General features: G+C 44.4%; 1 protein-coding gene across 1 annotated transcript in view; it reads left to right on the top strand.

The window, feature by feature from the left end:
* Positions 1–20,976, top strand: part of SEPTIN11 (septin 11) — an 83,334-nt gene that overhangs the window by 61,693 nt on the left and 665 nt on the right. Inside the window, exons 5-9 of the mRNA XM_021702259.1 lie at positions 2,504–2,665; positions 7,009–7,105; positions 8,364–8,532; positions 16,496–16,628; positions 17,962–18,149. Coding sequence (XP_021557934.1) covers positions 2,504–2,665; positions 7,009–7,105; positions 8,364–8,532; positions 16,496–16,628; positions 17,962–18,149 — 749 coding nt within the window. The remainder of the gene's footprint in view (positions 1–2,503; positions 2,666–7,008; positions 7,106–8,363; positions 8,533–16,495; positions 16,629–17,961; positions 18,150–20,976) is intronic.

Genomic DNA, 20,976 nt, shown 5'->3' with positions numbered 1-20,976 from the left:
CCTCTCCCTTTCACAACATTTGAAGGAAAGTCCTGATAAGTTTGATAACGTTTAGTGACCTACTTTACAATTAATTTGATTTTTTCATTTTGAAATAAATGGAAGACAGTACATTCTGAAAACAAAGAAGCAAACGACAATGGGAACGACCCCCCAAAAGAAGCTGTGGTGTTTTCTCTCCTAACCTTCTTTTTGAGTTCCATGAAGAGTCTTACCGTCTCTAGAGGGTTTTGTTGGGTGTTATTTTTTTGTCTAAACAACACTGTTGGAAAGATGCTCTCTCTCCAGAGGAACATGACAGAGAACACTCAGAAGACCAGCCTGTCCCCACGGCCTCTGTCTGAACTCGCGGCCAAAGCGCCGGCCGTGGCTGACGCAGAGCCAGGCTCCTAGGCTTCCAGCACGTGCAGACGCTCGGGCTTACAGAAACATAGTCTGATGGCCCGAGTGGATTACCGCTGCTGGAGTGCTCTCCCGAGAACACACGGAAACCCTTCTCCATCACATTTGTTTCAGCTGCATTTAGCCACAGACGGCGGAAGGATCTGGGCCGCGAGGCCGGCTCCCTGGGCTGTCCTGTCCTGGCCACAGGGCTGGGGGACAGGCAGGGACGGAGGAGGGCTCCTGACTGAGGCCACGTCGGTGGGCCAAGCCAGGCTAATATTCAACAACAGGGTTATGCTTAGTAGAGTTGAGTTAAAAAGGGAAAAAAGGAACGAAAATACGGCAAAGTAAACACAGCTGGAAACAAACTAACAAAAAAGTCCCCAGAAAGCAGGTTAAACTGCCTTCAAAGAATCACTATTGCTGTAGAGCTGGGCATGCTGGAGAGCATCTGAAAATGGTATTTGCAAAAAGGTTTGTTGATACAAGCAAAGTGAAGAGTTCAGGCTCTTAACTATATAGGTCACAAATATATGATAATTCCAGAAAAGATTTTCAAGCACTTGCTACCAAGGGAGATTTTTTTTTTTTACGTTATATTTATTTGTCAGAGAGAGAGACAGAACACTGGCAGGCGGAGTGGGAGAGGGAGAAGCAGGCTCCCTGCTGAGCAAGGAGCCTGATGCGGGACTCGATCCCAGAACCCTGGGGTCATGACCTTAGCTGAAGGCAGAGGCTTAACTGACAGAGCCACCCAGGCTCCCCAAGGAAGAAGATTTTAAATCTAAATTGCTTTGTTCATCTATCTACTCTGATCAGATTGGCCCAAGAAACTATGACGCTCTGCCATTTTGTCTGTAATATTAACTGAATGCTAAGTGTGTACAAAAGATAGCCAGTAAGAACAACGGACAAGTGTTTTGTTCCTCGGGTCCTGACCCACACATTTCCCCACCACCAGTGTGTTTCTCGGTCTGTGACTTGCTGGATGAGCCTAGGCACGATGAGGGTAGGAGTGGGTAGAGGAATAGGGGAAGAATAGGTTTTTCTATCCACATGTCTCCTCATTGTGATGTGTCAGAGATTTTGATTTGGCTCTTGGAATAAAAGGAGAAGCAAAGGAAGTAAAACATGACCAAGAAAACCTCCTTAAAGACTCCCTCATTCTCTTGCTAGGACGGCTTTCTCACCAAGTCTGTCTCTCTTTGCCCTGAGCTGGGTGGAGAGCATGGCCCCAGGTATCGGATGTCCGTAGCGTCTTATGAAAGCTCTGTACCTACCACGGAGTGGAGGACAGTTAATCTTAAAAAAGGAATTTTAAAAATGTGCTGTGTGGACAGTGCTGGGGAAAGTTGGAAGGATGACTGACGTTGGGGTTTGGGGCTTGTGCTTGAGGGTGTCCCTGGCTTTCACGCTGGGCTTTCTGCCATGGTTGTCAAACTTGGCCTTCTTCCTGGTCCCTGTAGCCTGTGCCCTGAAAGTGAGCCTTGTCTTTGGCACCAGGTCTCATTCTGGTATGAAGAAGTAATGTGATAGAAACCAGTGTTTCAAGAGAATTAGTTGGTATGATTTTGAGAATTTTAAAAGTAGGTGAAACTGTTTTTGTTTCAGTGAATACGTAGATTCTCCACTCCTAGCAGTCATTAGAAAAAAAGAGAGGATGTTATCCTGGGAGAGTTGGATATTCCACTGTTCTGACTAACACAGTCTTGGCTATTACACTGTTAGGAACATGCTAAAATCAAGCTCCTAAAGTAGCTGGGAGGGGTCTAAAAGGAGTGGTTGGTTATTGAAAGAATAGGCTTCGTTATCGCTATTTGTCATAGAGTAACACTTCCTTCTAGTCTGTTAAAAAAAGAAAAAAAAATGAGGTAGCACAGAAGAGGAAATTACAAGTATGCTCTCAGTGCCGGATGGGAGGAAGTAAAAGTGTTCACAGATGGAGCTAAAAGATTATCCCATATCTTCTTAATTTTGCACCTGGGCAGAAAGTCTGATTTTCAATATCATCTCTGTTTTTTAAGTGAAGCTTTACAATTTTTGTTGTTTATTGTTTCATTCATCTGTCTTATTTTTCTTACATTGGAATTGTGTAAAAATAGATGTGTTTGTTTTATAGGTGAACATCATTCCAATAATTGCAAAAGCTGACACCATTGCCAAAAATGAACTGCACAAATTCAAGAGTAAGATCATGAGTGAACTGGTCAGCAATGGAGTCCAGATATATCAGTTCCCCACAGATGAAGAAACGGTGGCGGAGATTAATGCAACAATGAGCGTAAGTCCTCAAGTTAGGAAGAACCTACCAGTAATTTTCCTGAAAGCTTTTCTTGGTAGCAGCATTGTAGAGTGACTAGAACCTTGGACCGGGAATCTGATTCTTCAGTGTGGTCCAGCCCTGTCACTATGGCAAGGCATTTAACCACCCTGCTCCTCAGTGTCTCCATCTGTCAAATGGGAAACTTAGGCAAGCTAATCTCCAGTTTCCTTCCCACTCCAACAGATAAGATTTCTACAGCCAGTCTTGTGGGAAGGGAATGCCTGCCTGCACCATCTCATACAAAGCAGCTTACAGGAAATAGATCTCTGCTTGTTTCTGGCATTGTTGGCGGAAATATGTCCACCTGCCTCATTTTGACTTCTGTGATGGGTTCCTGCCTCTCCCTCCTTTCTGCTTCTCCCTCCTTTCTGCTTCTCCTACCCTTTCCTGAACCATTGGGTTAACTGGCAGTTGAGGTATAATTTCTTCACCTCACAGGCAGGATGGTCAGAAGAGAAAGGACAAAAGCTTCAGCAATTCTTAGGTGCACCTGCGATACGATGTCTCGTGGTGAGCCTCCATGCTGCCCGCTGACGCCTGCATCTTTCCCACTGCCTCTTTTGTATCTCACAGGCATGGCTCATCTCTGGGCCACAATTACTATACTTTTTTTTTTTCCACTTAGGAATGCATAACTTCTGTAAAAGTAGCGTTCTTTGCACATAGTAGATGCCCAATGATGGTTTTTGGAATTCTTAAAATTGTAGCTTAGCTTCAGTGAAATGCAATTAGAAGCTATTAAATAAGTTGCCTTTCCCTGGATACGTGCTAAAAAATGATCCAAAAGGATGCTATTGGCAGCAGAAGTCAGTCTAAGTTGTGGTAGGTTGAGCTATGTTCTACTTCCCTTAGATCTGGTCATGAAAAGTGTCTAATGAAGTCATTAAATGCACTAAAGGCACTGTTTTTTTTTTTTTTAATTAACAGCTTTATTGAGATATAATTGATATACTGTACAATTTACCCATTTAAAGCATATAATTCAGTGGTTTTTAGTATATTCACAGGGTTGTACCACCATTGCCACCATCAATTTTAGAACCTTTTCATCACCCCAAAAAGAAACTGTGTACCTTTTAGCAGTCAACCCTCTAACCATTCCAGCCCTAGGCAACCACCACTCAACTTTCTTATCTCTATAGATTTGCCTATGCTAGACATTTCATATGAAGGGGACTCCTACTGAAGCTCATCTGGAGAATTAAATGCCTTGGTCAAAGCCAGCTAATAGCAGCACTGAGATTTCAACCCTGGTCCCACATCTGTGTTGTTTGCCATCATAATTTAGGAGAACAGGGTTATACCACAAAACTCCTTGTTTCTTCGGTTCAACATACAGACTTTTCTTTTTTTTTTTTTTAAAGATTTTATTTCTTTATTTAAGGGAGAGAGACAGAGCATGAGCTGGGGGAGAGGGACAAACAGACTCCCCTCCAAGCAGGGAGCCCGATGTGGGGCCCGATCCCAGGACTCCAGGATCACGACCCGAGCCAAAGTCAGACGCCCAACTGACTGAGCCACCCAGGCGCCCCCAACATACGGACTTTTCTTTGTAGCGCTGTTTCTTCCTTAAGTTATTCCTGATATGCCTAGGACTTTGGAAGTCAATGCAGCTCCTCCCCTCTCTGGGACTATTGTATGAATTTAAAATTTAGGAGCTCATTAAAGCAAAGATAGCCCAGCTCCACTCTGTTCTAGTCTGGTCACACTCTGAGTTATATGACCCACTGTGGCTGCCATGCTCCTGTGGTCAGGATAGTAAAGCCTCTGGAACTTCTGGAAACTGGGAAGCAGACTCTTCCTGAGGAGATGGCCTGAGGGGGTGTGAAAGGAAGGTTGTCATAGGGGAGAGTGACTGCTCTTATTCAAAAGACAGAGCTGAAACCCAACAGTGAACGGCAGTGAGGGGTTTGGCCATCAAGACCACAGCAGCATAGCAAGCACCCTGTGGAAGGAGCGTGTTCCCACTGCCGGGGGGTGGACCACAGATTCTGAATCAAAGCACTTAGAAGAGCTGTGGTAGAGGGAGTTCCTAAGCAGGATCAAAACAGGTAGCATGTGAGGTCTCCTCCACGTCTAGAACTCTCTGGTTGTGGGTACCGAGAGCTTTCTTAATAATCATAGCGCCTGACGTTTCTGACATCTATGGAGCATTTACTGTGCACCAGCCGCTGCTCGAGGCTTTATTTACATTTAGTGCCCACACCAATCCCGTGGGTAGGTATTCAGGTGAGAGGAGATGGCAGACTGCCCCTCACGTGGCACAAATGTCAGCGGGGCCGATGGGAGTGACGCCCGCGGAGCAGCTAGCTCGTGTTACGGTGTTGTCAGGAGCTCGGGCGGGGCAGCACTGGTTTATTCTGTTGCAGAGCCATGATTTGGGATGTCAGTGTAGGATTCGAGAAATAACGTGAATGAATATCTTCTAATTTTTTCTTTATTTCCCTTCCCATCCTCTTAAATCATTTTGGATGGTCATGCAACTAAATTTGTGTTAAATTTCTTGGAAAGAAAAGAGCCATGAATCTTGGCTCTTTCTCTCTTTATCTGATTAATTGAGCTGGTTGTCCCAAATTAATCTTGTTCTTCAACAAGAAATTGTTTTTTAGGCTCTCCATTGCAAGCAATTCCTGGTGATGAAATCCCACGTGATAGGTGGAAAACAGATTTCTTTGGCAGTTGCTTTTGTCCCTTAGGGTGAGCAGAGAAAACGGTTTTCTTGGGTCATTACACCAAAATGTTGGCTGGAAGGGTCCTGGTGCTCCTCAACTTCAGGGAACATGTTACAGTTCCAGACTCAGAGTCTGAGAAAGAGAATGTGCTTTCTTCCTTTCTCCAGAATGTGAGATGAACCAGAAAATAGAACTATCTTGAGCATCTGCGAAATACCACTTGGGCAGCCTGGGCTGAGGGTTATGCCCTCTGTGGGAGAGGATTTGGCTTTGAAACATTCTTGTCTTTCTCAGCTTCTCTGCAGTAGAAGAGCAGTGGATCAAGGAACTCGAGATAATATGTCTCGGAACAGCCATTTCAAATCTTCTTATTCTTATATGCTAATAGAAAAAAGGTGGAATTACTATCCCTTTCATCCCCTACTCCCAGAATGTAGCCATAGGTACCAAAGAAATCAATGTGGAACAGTCCATTGTCTTGAACACCACCTCTGCTTGAGATAAGTCTGGGCTGCAAGGCTTGGGCCAGTAATTTGGTCTAAAGTGTATTTCTGACTTGAATTTTGTGCAATGGCCAACTATCTAAAGCAATGCTGTTCAATAGAAATATAATATGAGTCACACAAGTAATTTAACATTTTGCAGTAGTCACATGTAAAAAGGTAAAAAGGGGGTGCCTGGGTGGCTCAGTCGGTTAAGCATCGGACTCTTGGTTTCGGCTTAGGTCCTGATCTCAGGGTTGTGAGATCAAGCCCCATGTCGGGCTCTGTGCTCAGCATAGAGTCTGCTTGGAATTCTTTGTCCCTTTGCCCTTCCCTCTGGGCTCTCTCTCTCTCAAAATAAAGAAATAAATAAATCTTTAAAAAAATGTGGCAGAAGTGGCATTATAAAAAAAAAAGTAAAAGGGAATGTGAAATTAATTTAAAAGCCTTACTGAATATATTCAAAATATTATCATTTCAACATGTAATCAATATAAAAATTAATGAGATACTTTGACAGTAAGTCTTTGAAATCCAATGTATATTTTATAATTACAGCATATCCCAATTTGGATGAATACTCAAGTTGCTTCTAACATACTTGAAAGTTTTTCAGTATGAAATAACTACCAAAAAGATAAGTTTTCTCTAATGTTTGCATCCACATTGAGCAAACTGGTTCTTTTCTTAGAAGATTTGAGTTTGAAGCAAAATGAAGTGTAGTCCCCAAACAACAGAATTTTATTTAATGGAAAAATATTTTATCTTCCATTTTAAAGTTTAAATGTAAATGAATTAAAAGTAAATAAAATTAAAAATTCAGTGTCTTAATCCCACAAACCTCATTTCAAGGGCTCAGTGGCCACACATATTAGTGGCTGTGGTCTTGTACAACATGAGTCTGAAGCTTCCTGTGTGGGTGCAGACTCCTGCCGCTTCCCCTGAAGCTAGCTCCTATCACCGAGTCCGTATTTGGTTGTAGAAAGGGTGGGGTGCACGCAGCCCAACCCCACTGACCTGCAGAGCCCCGGCCCTCTCCTCCCTCTCCTCCCCTCCCTCCCTGTTTTCTCCTGCCACCAAGTGAGGCCTGCAGAAGAGGGCGGAGCTGGAGAAGGTAACTCGTGTCTGTCCTCATGTCGCTTCACAGGTCCATCTCCCATTTGCCGTGGTCGGCAGCACCGAAGAGGTGAAGATCGGCAACAAGATGGCAAAGGCCAGGCAGTACCCCTGGGGTGTGGTGCAGGGTAGGTGCGCAGTACGGGAAGGGGGTCTTCACGTTCAGCACATTCAGCCCCTGCGGTGACTGTCCGCCTTCCTTCCCTCCCTGCTGTGTTTGGGGAGGTGCTCAGCCGTGGCAGGAGGAAGAGAGCAGTAGGGTTAGACACATGACAGTCGTCGGGCGAGGAAGCAAGACACGGTGACCAGGCAGGTGGACCGTGGGGAGAGGTGAGTGCAGAGCCCTAGCGCCAGTGTGGTAGCCCCTCAAGAATGTTGGCTTGTGCGGCAAATTCAGCATACATTCCTGACGGAAAAGAGTTCTTGCCTAGCAGTTTCAGCCACTCCCATGCCAGTTTCACCAGCAAAGTATAAAGAAGCTGCAAAACGTTTCTTGTAAATAAGAGGATACTTGTTTCTCCATCATCTCTGGAAAACTTGTCTTCCAGTTAAATGTTATCTCAGTAAATACTGGAGAATTATAAGGCTATCTGACCTAGTTTGGCACTGTGGGACATGACCACAGTCTCTGATCTAAAGAAGCTTCCCATATGTTGCTTGGTTCCCATATGCCGCTCCCCTTGTACCTTTTGAAGGAAGATGCCCAATGCTAGAGGTTAAGTAGGATCACTACAGAAAATTCCTTCATTGGTTTAAGATCTATCAGTCCTCTTTTTCTTTTGTTCTGAATAAAGGCAATAAATCTGTGAGAAGTGAGAAGAAATTACACCTTTGGGATTCCTGGGAAAATTTTAATTTTTATGACTATTACCTATTTTTCTACAATAGAACTTTTTTCATAGTGTTGATAAAATTAAAAGAAGCGGTATGTAAGAACTGCCTTGTATACTTCCAGGGGGCATGGAGTAGTGGAACTAGACCTGGCTTTGCAGCCCGATGTTGGGGTGTTTAAATGTAGACTCTGCTACCTCTACTCGGGAGGTCAGCATGCTCATCACAGCCTTGCTTCTGCATCTGAAAGGCAAGAGTCGCAATGCCTACTTGGCAGAATTATTCTGAAGAGTAAAGACCATATTTACAAACTTCCTCCTGCAGTGCCCTGCCTCGAGCAGGCCCTCTGCAGTCACTCCTGTCATCAGTGTCATGGTCCGCGTTGTCAGCAATCTTGTCCTCATTGGGAAGGTGAGGCGAATCCAGTAAAGGTCTGCAGATGGCTTTGAGACTTCAGAGATTTCAGGAGCAATGGTGATCACCTCTTGAAAGTGTCACTTCAGATTTTGGGGACATCGTTGCTAATAGCCACCCCCACCTTCCCATCTCTCGCAGTTGAGAATGAAAACCATTGTGATTTCGTGAAACTTCGGGAGATGCTGATCCGTGTGAACATGGAAGATTTGCGAGAGCAGACTCACACCCGCCATTATGAATTGTATCGGCGCTGTAAGCTCGAGGAGATGGGTTTCAAGGACACTGACCCTGACAGCAAGCCTTTCAGGTATGAGGGCACCTAGCAATCAGCTGTTCCCTGGATAGTGGCTTGAGTGGTGTGTTGGTGCATCATGGAAATGCTTATTGGATTGGGGCGCCTGGGTGGCTCAGTTAGTTAAGTGGCCGATTCTTAGTTTTGGCTCAGGTCATGATCTCAGGGTTGTGAGATCGAGCTCCACGTTGGGCTCCGTGCTCAGTGGGGAGTCTGCTTCAGGATTCTCACCCTCTGCCCTTCCCCCTGCATGGGCTCAGGCGTGCGCGCGTGCGCACACACACACACACTCTATCTCTCTGTCTCTCAAATAAATAATCTTTTTAAAAAAGAAATGCTTGTTGGATTAAGAAAACAGTGACAGAGGGACCTGGTGGGGACACATTAGTAGCATAATTGCCAGGCATCGTGATCGCTTTATTGGCATTATCTCAACTACCCCATGTAGTTGCTGTCATCATCCTCCTCATTTACAGGTCAGGACACTAAGGCACGGAAAGTGTAAACAACCTACCCAAGGTCCTGTAAGTAGAAAGTGAACCCTGCTCTGCACCACTCTATTCACAGAGGCACAGGGCCCAGCCCAGGGGTTTACTGAGTTGTGGCCGCTCATTCCAGCGTGCTGCGCTTGTGGCTGCCGGCCAGGTCTCCCTTCCCAAGGCTCTTCCCAGCTCTCAGTGGTTCAGTATAATGCTAGCTACTAATGAGGAGGAAGGGGAATAACTTGTAGAAAATGTCTTGTGTATTTTCCCACATCATCGATGGATGGAGACCAAGAGGCCCAACGTGAAGGGGAGAATACCAAAATTAATGTAGACTTAGCAGCCTAGCAAAGGCCCTGTCGCTGTCAGAACCTGGTGGTGGGGGAGGGGCGGCAGGGGCTGAGTACCTTGGCCACGGAGTGGTAAGGGGAGGTGGGGATCCTGGGCCAGATTTACCACCTCTGGGCTCAGCAGAGGATTAGCTTTGTCCTTCCTGGGCCCACACAGCAGTCTTAATGGAGATTTCAGTTGAGGTGATGAGAGGTGTGTCTGGGCACACAGTAGGGGCCGCAGTTCCTTGGAAAAGACTATTTCCTCCTCTGCTGCCTCTGTTTTTGGCATTTAAATTAAAATTCCTCCTGCAAGCCCAGGGTAAGTGCCCACTAGGAGGCGGAGTTGCTGGGCGGTTCCAGCTGGCTTCTGCAAGGCCTCCCTGACTTCTGGGACTCTGGGATGGTGGCAGATGTCATCCAGGCCTTCTGACTTGTAGACAGTATGCTTTATTCACACATCTTCTGCTCCCATTTGGTTCCATTTCTTCTGGTCTAAGGTTTCTTTGTTTTGCTTTTTGTTTTTATACCTCACTATAATCTCACATTTGTTTATTTTTTTACTGAGGTATAATTAACATACAATATTATATTAGTTTTAGATGTACAACGTAGTGCTTCAATGATTCTGTGCAATACTCAGTGCTCACCATGCGAAGTGTAGTCACCAAGCAACATTAGTACAGTATCATTGACTATATTCCCTGTGGTGTACTTTTCATCTCCATGACTGATTTATTTTATAACTGGTACAAACTTGATCTGTTTCTATCTTCTTTTATTTATATCCATCTTCCTCTTTATTTCATCTATCACACCCCTCCCTCCACAACCATCAGTTTGTTCTTTATATTTAAGAGTCTGGTTTTTGTTTGTTACTTTGTTCATTTGTTTTTGTTTTAAAGATTTATTTATCCACTTGAGAGAGAGAAAGAGAGAGAGAACAAGCAGGAGGAGGGGCAGAGGGAGAGGGAGAGTGCACTGAGCACAGAGTCTGACTCAGAACCCGATCCCACGAGCTGGGATCATGACGAGCCGAAACCAAGAGTTGGACGCTTAACCGACTAAGCCACCCAGGTGTCCCTATTCATCTGTTTTGTTTTTTAGATTCCACATATAAGTGAAATCATATGGTATTTGTCTTTCTCCACCTGACTTATTTCACTTAGCATAAGTTCCATCCATCTTGTCATAAACAGCAAGATCTAATTCTTTTTTTATAGCTGGATAATATTCCATTGTGGATATATGCCACATTTTCTTTGTCCATCCACTTATTGATGGACGCTTAGGTTGCTTCCCTATCTTGGCTGTTGTAAGTAATATTCAATAAACATAAGGTGCATGTATCTTTTCAAATTAATATTTTTATTTTCTTTGGGTAAATATCCAGTAGTAGAATTGTTAGATTGTATGATATTTCTATTTTTAATTTTTTGAGGAACTGCCACACTTTTCCAGAGTGGCTGCACCGTTTACATTTCCACCAGCAGTGTGTAAGGGTTTCCTTTTCTCCACATCCCCACCAACACTTGTTACTTCTTGTCTTTTTGATACTGGCCATGAGGTGATATCTCATTGTGGTTTTGATTTACATTTCCCTGATGATGAGCAATGTTGAGCATCTTTGCATGTGTCTGTTGGCCGTCTGCATGTCTTCTTTGGAAAAATGTCTGTTCAGATCCTCTGCCTATTTTTTAATTGGATTTTTTTGGTGTTGAGTCGTATAAGTTCTTTATATAGTTTGGATATTAACCCCTTATCAGCTACCTCATTTGCAAATATCTTCGCCATTCAGTAGGTTGCCTCTTAGTTTTGTTGATGCTTTCCTTGGCTTTGCAAAAGCTTTTTATTTTGATGTCGTCCCAGTAGTTTATTTTTGCTTTTGTTTTCCTTGCCTGAGGAGACATAGCTAGAAAGAAAAACAAAGCTGGAGGTATCACAATCCCAGATTTCAAGATATGTTACAAAGCTGTAGTAATTGAAACTGTGGTGGTGGTGTGAAAATAGACAGAGAGATCAGTGGAACAGGATAGAGAACCCAGAAATAAACTCACACTTACATGGTCAGTTACTTTACGACAAAGGAGGCAGGAATATGCGATGGGGGAAAGAGAGTCTCTTCAACAAATGGTGTCGGGAAAACTGGACAGCTACATGCAAAAGAATGAAACTGGACTGCTTTCTTATACCATACACAAATATAAACTCAAAATGGATTAAAGACCTAAATGTGAGAGCTGAAGCCATAAACTCCTAGAAGAGACCACAGGCAGTTTCTCTGACATTGGCTGTAGCAACGTTTTGTGGATATGTCTCCTCAGGCAAGGGAAACAAAAGCAAAAATAAAGTATTGGGGGATTGAGGTTTCCTTTTTGATAATGAAAAGGGGGAATAGATTATAAATATACATCCAAAGCCTTTACTCTTTTCCCTATATAAAAAAAATAAGTAGAGAAAAGTAGACTTTCTGAAATACTTGCTCTCATTTCAGTTATTGGGAACTCTGGAAATGGTTTGTCCTCTTAGAAATCCATCATTTAAACTCAGGTGTCCATCTTGGTGCAAGCAAGATCATTTGGAGCATCAAAACTGGCTTTGAATCAACTGACTTGGCAAATAGGAAGGTGAAATCAACTTGGTTTTCCATTTCTTGAGAGCCACTACTTTAAAAGGGGCTCAGACTTTCCCTCTGAGGCATCTCCAGCATCCCCAGCACTTCCTATGAGCCTCGGACCACACTGAAGGGGGCGGGGGGTTGTAGTGAGGGAACCCTGCTTGAAAGATGACACAGTTAAGGAAAAGCAAAAGCTGCAGCTGATTTGAGTGGCTTTCCAGAATTTCATCTTCAAAGTCCTCATTCCTGGATGCTCTTAGATTTTTTTCCATGGGAATTTTGGGTGAGCTGGGATGGGTATTAAGTATATTCTCAAAGCAGAGGCTTTCTCTGCAGGTGTACAATGAAGTCCATCCTTCCCTTTGAGCACCCTGTGTCTACCCTTTGTCCTCCAAGCCCCTCTTGTGTTTATGAAGCAGACAGTGACCTCTAAAACCAAGGCTAGGAAGGGGCAGCCATCACCCGAATATATTGTACAGTGTGAAGCAAAAGCAGGGTGAGCACAGTACAGGCTGTATGAAAGGCTGTACTGGGAAGTACATTGGAGGCTGTAAAGCTGAGGCCGTCCCTGCTGATGTCCTTGAACCTGCCTCAATTCAGAGTTGTCCTGTGGCAGAATCTCTGTATCTGTGTACGTACCTGTCCAGATGTCAGCTTGCTTTCCGCTGTGCCCATCTTTCCCACCTGCTGCCCTACAGCCTTCTGGACCTTCTCTGCACCCACGTCTCCCTTCCCCTGACCTCAGTCGCTTTGTGGCTAGTGTCTGGAGAAGAGGAGGGGGACGTAGGACCCAAGTGGGGACCGCACCAATCTTGTTCGTGCTGCTTTTCTCCTGAGACACCATTGCCCTTTTCCCAACAATTCCCGTCCAAACTGCCCATTCCTTATCTCAGAATGCCCCCTTTTCCTGACTCTATCAGGTCACAAAAAGGGCTTAGTAACCACCATTCTCTCAAGAGATCACAAAGTTTTCAGGTCCATGAGACCCATTTGTTTGAGGGGAACATGTAGACCCTGGTTCACCAGCTGTGCAGTGTAGTGGGTAGAACTCCTGTCTGAGCTTCTTCATTGTGTGACCTAGACAGATGACTAAACACTTGTATCCAGGTTTCTTCATCTAGGAAATGGGGGATAGTTAGTAATACCCACCTTACTGGGTTATTGTGAGGATTGATGAATTCTCGTGTGTAAAAATTGCTTCGTAAACACTGGTGATGTGTTCTTCTCTGGCATGCCCTTCACCAGGTAGTTCCTGGGGATTGGAACAGAGAGAGAATTATGTTGTGTGAATTACCAGAATAAAGTCTGAACTGAACTACCTGTACTCAATTCTCCTTCCCTTTGACTTCCGTGAGTGACACCTATCCCTGCGTAGGGCTGTTAAAAAAACGAGAAGAGGGGCGCCTGGGTGGCTCAGTCAGAGGAGCATGCGACCCCTAATGTCAGGGTTGTGAGTTCGAGCCCCACATTGGGTGTAGAGATTACTTAAAAATAAAATCTTAATTAAAAAAGTGAGAAAATGAGAAGATAGAATTTGTGGTTTCAATCCAGCTTAAAACCTCATGAAAAAATTGCACATTTCACACTGAGAAAAGGGTGTAAATAACTACAATTAAAAATTAAGTTGAAAGAGCTAAAAATTGCCAAAGACGTCATCTCGTTAGGGATGTGTGAGTGGATGACAGAACCAGTTCCTTCTCAACTGGTTTTTACTGACCGGAAGCATTAGTGAGGTTTCTGGTCTCTTGTTTGCAACTAACTGCCAGAGGCTTCTGGGGACTTTGACCCCATGAGTGTGTGGTTGTTTGAAATCATTTCTCAGTATCTCTCTGTAGTTGTGACTCCTTGGAGTAGGGTCTTATGATTTCCTGAGTGTTGCTTATCATTTCCAGTGTCCGAGTTCAAAGCTTGGTTCATATCCTAGGGCACAGTGATGGTCTGAGTACCACTTTCCTGTTCTGGCCCGGATGCCGAGGCTGCGCTGATCTCCTGGCCAAGCCTGTCTGGCAAGGCGTAGTGTTGCTTGATTGCCTTTTTCGAGGACACGGGCTTTCTGACTTTGGGTGGCAACCTTCACTATAAATGGGTTCTGCATCATGATCCAGTGTACAAATTTGGAAGTACAACTGCTCTTATTGTTTGCAGCACACTCTGGTATTTTCTATCCTATTCTGTTAAACTTTTTCATTTAACATATTGGTTAAGACCCTCACTTGGGTCATGACCCATAGTTTGAAAACATATCTCCAGAAACCAGAGCATAAGCTAGGTTGTGGCTGGGACTGCATAAGGCAGAGTTATCATGAGGGTTCTCATATTCTAGGTAGCATTACCTAAAGTACATTCTCTCTGTGGGTTACTTAAAAAGTTTCCACGATTAAATGGTTTTGGGGAGCTCTAAGTTAATAAACAGGTTCTTGTACGTAAGGACTGTTAGAGCATTTAAAACAAGCAGTGGTTGGCAGACGACTTACATCAAATCACCTGGAAGCATTTTAAAAATACAGATTATTTTGTCTTCGCCTGCCATCCTGAATCAGCAGCTCCGGGAGTGGGGTTAGCAAACTGTTTAGAAGTCCAATAAAACATACCCAGGCCATCCTGACATGCTGCCGGGCTTGGGAGCCACTGTGCCTTGTGACTCTCCCAACAGGAGACCTCACAGAGCGTTTGCCTTTTACTCTCTTGCCTCAGGAACCCCTCTTCTGAAGATCTCTTAAAACTAGTGATCTCCAGAACACATGTTGGGCAGTGTTTCTGTAAAAGGTGTTCCCCTCCTTGTTAGAAAGAAGTTGGCAGTTATATTCATTATCATAAAATAAAGTTTCCCTTAAAATTTTGTACCAGGGACAGGTCATCTGCTTTTGGCAGTTCTGATCTAAATAAAGGTGAAGAAGAGTTCATTAGATGCTAACAAGCAAGATCAAATTCATGAATTAGTTCTATCAATACATTTCTATATCTCTGTGCCAATAATTTAAGACTAAATTTCAAGTCCAAGTACTGCTATTAATATTAGCCAATGTCAACATTGGCCAAAATTGTTTTTGTTTCAAAAGATAATATGAAACTCTGGAAACTCAAAGTACTTGATTGTTCATTAACAAGTAGTGTTGAAATTCTTGAGGACAGGAGAACGTTTTTTTGTTTGTTTTTCTTTGAGAGAGAGTGTGCATGAGCAGTGGGGGAAGGGGGAGTGCAGAGCGAGAGGGAGAGAATCTTAAGCAGCCTCCATGCCCAGCGCAGAGCCTGACTCGGGGCTCGATGACCTGAGCCGAAGTCGAGTCAGACAGCCAATTGATTGAGCCACGCAGATGCCCCAGGAGAACATGTTTTTAATCAACCAATGAAAGTGTTGATTACAGAATTATAAGCAATCCTAATGAATACACTTTCTAATCATTTACATGCATTGTAAATGTCCTGAATGTCCTTTTTCTCCTTCTAAAAGGACAAGTGTGGATGCAGGGAGGTGGCTCTGCATGGTGGCCGGGGTTATCCACGCGTGCTTTCCAGTTTGGAGTCAGCACTTTGGGTGAATTCAGTCCACGGGTAAAGGTGGATAATCCTGCAGACCCGTGTTACTGTAACAAGTCTTGTTCTAGGGAAACTGCAAGGGAGAAATAGAAATAACACCTTATCAAATATCAGCAAGTGTTTCTCTGTGTAGGTGTGGATATGGGGGTGTGTTTTCTTAAGTTGTGTTACCAATTTTTCTGTCAATGTATTTGTTCTGACTTAGAGATAAAGCCGAGTCTGGCATTTGATTTAAAATATTGGGCTCAAAGTTCCGGAGAGAGTCAGGAGGCGGTTGGGGTTTAAGATAAAAATAAAACTCCTGCCTGCTCTATTTACAGTTGGTAATATAACTTGAAGTAGCAATTTTCTATAATATCTTTAGATATACCATTGTCTCTTTAGATGGTTCACTGAATCCATTTTCTGAATTGGGGACTGCAGGGAGGTGAATGGGGGAAGGGTAGTATTTGCCACAGAGGGTATGTCGAATGCTCTCCTCACTTTGCCCCCATGAAACTCCCCACAGTCCTGTCCCTAGAAGGTAAGTGCTGTTGTGTCCACATCTTAGACAGAGAACACCGAGGCTTAGGGACTGTGCCCTTCCCAAGATTGGTCAGTAAGTTGCTGTGGCCAGAATCCAAACCCTGGCCCGTGTGGCTCCAGTGCCTTTGCATTCTCTCCCTACGCTATGCTGACTTCGTCTCCTAAAAGTCTCTTACTTGGTGTCTGCCTTGTTTGCTGATCTGGAAGATACGGGCCAGCCCAACCCTAAAGATACACAGGGTAAGCGTGGCCAGTAAGACATGCCTGTAGTGCTACTGCGTGCCTACTGACTCACCCCCGGTTCTCGATGTGCTTGTCTTTCTGATCCCTGCATAACTAAAAAGAAGATGGTGTGCCATTTTATGTGTCCTTTAACATAGTAAGTGGCAGCCTCATCTATTTTTTGGAAGCAATGAGTAGAAATTATATGAGCTGAGATTTCCTATTCAACTTCACAACACTATCCTTGGTTTGTGGCTTTTGAATAGTCTTCAGGAGACTTACGAAGCAAAAAGAAATGAATTTCTGGGAGAACTTCAGAAGAAAGAAGAAGAAATGAGGCAAATGTTTGTGATGAGAGTGAAGGAGAAAGAAGCTGAACTTAAAGAGGCAGAGAAAGAGGTAAGCCATCTGTCTTCCTTCAGGGCAGAGACAAATAAGCGAGGTGTATTATTAATACGTCACATTTTCTAGAACTTCATGCTCTCCTAAGTACTTTCTACGTGTATCTTATCACGTGAGCAGCAGGCTAACATGGTAAGGAAAGCAGGTTAGGTATTCTTATCCCCATTTTACAGATGATAAAACTGAGAGGCCTGGAGGTTAAATGATTTCTGTAGTCACATACGTAGTAAGTAGCAGAGCTGAAACTAAAACTAGACCTTAGGTCTCCAGGTGTGGTCCCGTGTTCTCTGTAGCTCCGTATTTCCTCAATTTGTAAGTCTTGCAATGTAAGATTTGGGATTCTGGGACCATTATTATTATTATTGTAGTCTGTCAGCCAACTCGGTGTGCTAAACGGTGGAGGGGCCCTCTGCGGGCATGTCCTCGTGCCTGCCTGTCATTGCCCACGACCAGGCCACATTAACTGCTTCCTAGAAGTTGACATGGATTTCTGCTATAGCACTCATTCCATCGAGACAGAGAGAGAGAGAGTAATTTATTTGTCTCTGATGTTAGATAATGAGTATCTCAAGTGCATATCTCAAGTGCTTGACCTATAGCTCTGTACATTTCCAAATTGTCTACATAATTTCCTCATCATTCCCTTTTAATTTATCCTTATAAAGACTACTGAAATTTAGTGGTTATTTAAATAGCTAAGCACTCAATAGAGTTTTGCTGCTGAGAAAGGAAAGTTGATCTTTATTTGTTGTTGGCCATAAGTACCAAGTGGTGCTGGATAAAAATCTAAAACTATCTAGTAAGAGTTTTTTTTCTTAATTCTTTCTGTCCTTCCTCCCTTCCTCCCTGCTTTTGTTTCTGCCTCGTGATAACTTTCTAAATTCGATTTGTCGAGAAATTTGCAAGAAACCTCCCAACAGATTCTTACTCTTTGAATAGCCTATATCTCTGTAGTCACCGCGTGTGTCTGTAAGTAAATGTATATTATACATTTTGAAAAAGGACCAGAAATAAAGAACTACTCTTACCACTCAGGTAAATTGCTAATTAGGAGCATGGATAATTTTTTTCTTCTTTATGCTTCTTACAATGAATATGTATTTTATTGTCAGTAAGAATGAACAGGATTCCCTTCAGCGCCAAGGCGTCCAAGTCTCAAAGGCACATAGTAGGGCTCCCCGGGCTGCGCTTTGCCAGACGGTGCTGCCCTTGTGGGACTGACGCAGCTTGGCAGCATGGAGCATGCTTTGATTTTGAACGGATCCACGTGACCTTCAGCAGTAACTTTCCCCTCCCTTCACCCAGCTTGCCCTCCTCTTTTCCTCTCCAGCTCCATGAGAAGTTTGACCTCCTGAAGCGGACACACCAAGAAGAGAAGAAGAAAGTGGAAGACAAGAAGAAGGAGCTGGAGGAGGAGGTGAACAGTTTCCAGAAGAAGAAGGCAGCCGCTCAGCTCCTACAGTCCCAGGCACAGCAGTCTGGGGCCCAGCAAACCAAGAAAGACAAGGATAAGAAAAAGTAAGCGGGTGTCCACCCATGCTTCGGGGCCCTCTAACAATTTATTCCTCTTGCATGTTTCTACTTTTCCCATTTACAGACTGGAAACTGGTCTGTTACCAGAAAGATAAAAGCAAGTCTTTTCTCTACAGTGCAGGGAAGATGATACAGGTTTTTAAAGTATTTGTAAAGGGTACACAAACATTAATTTATAAAACTTGACCACACGACCAAGCAATCAGGGCTGGAGGAACCTGCCGTCTCCAGTGGCATCTTCTGCACCAACACTAGGACTCTGGAGAAGACAGTCTGTTTCTCTTCACTACTCTCTGGAGACAATCCTCATGACTCTTGGCGAAGGGCATCCTAAAATGATGATTGTTAAGATTTTTCTCTTCTGTGTTGCGAGGCTTGATCAGCCAGTCACGGAAAGTCTTGTCTCCAAAGTGGAAGATTGGGACAAACTGCTAGTGGCCACCTAGTTTCCCCCTAAATTCAACGAGATGGTGAACCGTTCCATTGTGGAAATGGGATCAAAATACCCTTTCTGTTAAGACACCCCCACCCATCCTCAGAGCACACAAAAGAATATTCTAAGCTATGGCCTTGATTTAATGTGCCAAAGGGTCAGGTTCTGCTCTTCAGTTAGTCACTTCCTAGCACGACTGCATTAGTGGCCGTCTGAGTCCAGTGGGAGAGTTGGGCCTGCCTTGAGATTCTCTCGTGATTTGAAGTGCTGCATCAGATCACCTTAATGACTAAAGAATGCAGTGCTAGGACAATCACTGCAGGGTTGACAGCACAGTGGGCAGTACGGTCCCTTCTAGGAACACCCTTGTGGTGGCTGGATGGCAAGCCCGCGGACGCTGCCCTCCTGCGTCTGTTGAGCGTGGGGTGCTCTCGGGGCAGCGATACGGCTGTTCGGGACGTGTTTCAGGATCCTTACTCTTTACCCTCAGGTGCCAGGGTTTTAGGGGAAAAGCTGACAAGTAAACAGTAAAGCTGTTGGTAGTCAACTAGGCAGAGAATTAAATCCTGCAGAGTAGCACAGACTGGAGTGGATCTGCACAACAGCTGAGACCCATCACAGGGGGTGGGGGTGAGCACGCACACTCGCCCCTGCCCGGTCTCCTCACGTTGCCTGTGGCGGAAATCACAGTGCACTACTTTGGGGACACACGGAGAGGTTTTAAGTTCTACCTTACAAACTTGGACTTTCCAAGCTCTGAGACAGCAGAAAACGTGTCAAGAGAGCAAAGAAGTAAGCACATTTTCTAAGCAATGGAAAGTAGTTGGTGTAGGTGTGGTGTGATTTTAATGGGGTTGGTACAGACCCGAGGGATCAAGGACTCCAAGGGCTGAAACTTTAGTTATGCCAGATTAAGTCTGAGCATAACAACTGCCTGGATTATAATCCAGTTCCAGAAAGCGCTGTGCATGTCGGGAGAGCAGTTGTCACTCCGGTGACATTCCCCGCACAGAGACTCAGAGATTCGTGACTCTTCCAGTGAAGACGAAGGGGAAGTCATTTGGCATCATACCCTTGTTGATCCTAACTAACCCAAGATAAAAATGTGTGCGTGTGCGTGTGTGTGTGTGAGAGTGTGTGAGTGTGTGTGTGTGTGTGAGTGGGTACACGCACACGTGGGTCCACATACATAGGAATGGATGACAGAAAAAGCTGCTGACTCACAGCTTGGGAAACCCAAAGTCAAGTTTTTCTTACCCTGAAGCACTAATGTGCATAAAGGTACATGTTTTAGAACTAAAGATGTTTATAGAAGACCAGCAACGTTCTGAGGATGTTTCCTGTTGCCTGGATGTGCCTTTAAGCAACACAAGTTCCACGAGCTGATCCGCACTGTGCCTCCATTGGACAAAAGTCTATGTAGTGACAGGCTTCCCCGGGTAGGGAGGTTTCTCCTTGCCCTTTTGATCATTTTAGGTTATTTTGGTCCCAACCTTGGGCCTTAGCGATGTATAATGCTTTTCATGTTTACATGAAGTATGTGTAAATTCTATTTTAGCCTTATTTATACACTCATGTATTATTAATAGAATTGGACTTCATCTGGTGCACAAGTAGGGACCAGGGTTTGTACCTGACAATGGCACCTATTTTTTTGGTAGGTTCTTAACCTTTTCGACAACTTTCCCATTTGAACACTGAAAGCAACTGCCAGTCGCAGAGCTGAGGTGGAAAAGTTAAAGAGCCCCCCGCCCCCGCCCCTTAGGGCCCCGGGAGAGTTTGGGCTAGACATGACACAGAAAGTCACCAGGCAGCACTTTGAAAACAAACGGGAGACTCTTGGCCTCTTCACGTAGCCGGAGGAGATGTCGGGGTCACCATACGTGCCCCTTAGGAGCTGGCTTTGTTTCAGGGAGAAAATTGTTCTAAAAAGAGATGCTTATGTAGGCACTTGCTATGCTTCCGCCTGGAAAATGAACTTAGTGTTTCTAATAGTTTTAAATTCTGTTTTTCTATTCTAATGACACGCTCCTTTTTTAACGTAGGTAAGGCTTTATGCTTCTTGACCCGTAGTGGCCTGAAAGCCCATAGCATTTCCTAAGGTGACAGGCAGAGTACGAGCCAGCCCCGCCTCCTGGCCTCCCTGGCCGGCAGGGTGCCGTCCTTGTTCACGGCGGCCACCGTGCGGCCCTGCCCGGGATAAGTTGTTCAGGGGACAGCGTTCTTCCTTTGCGAAAACTCTGCACGGTTGCCAGGAGGCCTGGGTGGTGACGCTTCATCCATCCCGAGAGGTCTTAAAATCCATCATTTTAAAACGGTCCCCGGCATCCGATAACTACAGTTTATACGGTCATCCGCTCATGTTTTATTTTTGATCCT

Source organism: Neomonachus schauinslandi, chromosome 2, assembly GCF_002201575.2.
Source record: "Neomonachus schauinslandi chromosome 2, ASM220157v2, whole genome shotgun sequence".
NCBI classification, from domain to species: Eukaryota; Metazoa; Chordata; class Mammalia; order Carnivora; family Phocidae; genus Neomonachus; species Neomonachus schauinslandi.
Note: the sequence above shows the minus strand (reverse complement) of the source record. Positions and strands in the feature narration are given on the sequence as shown.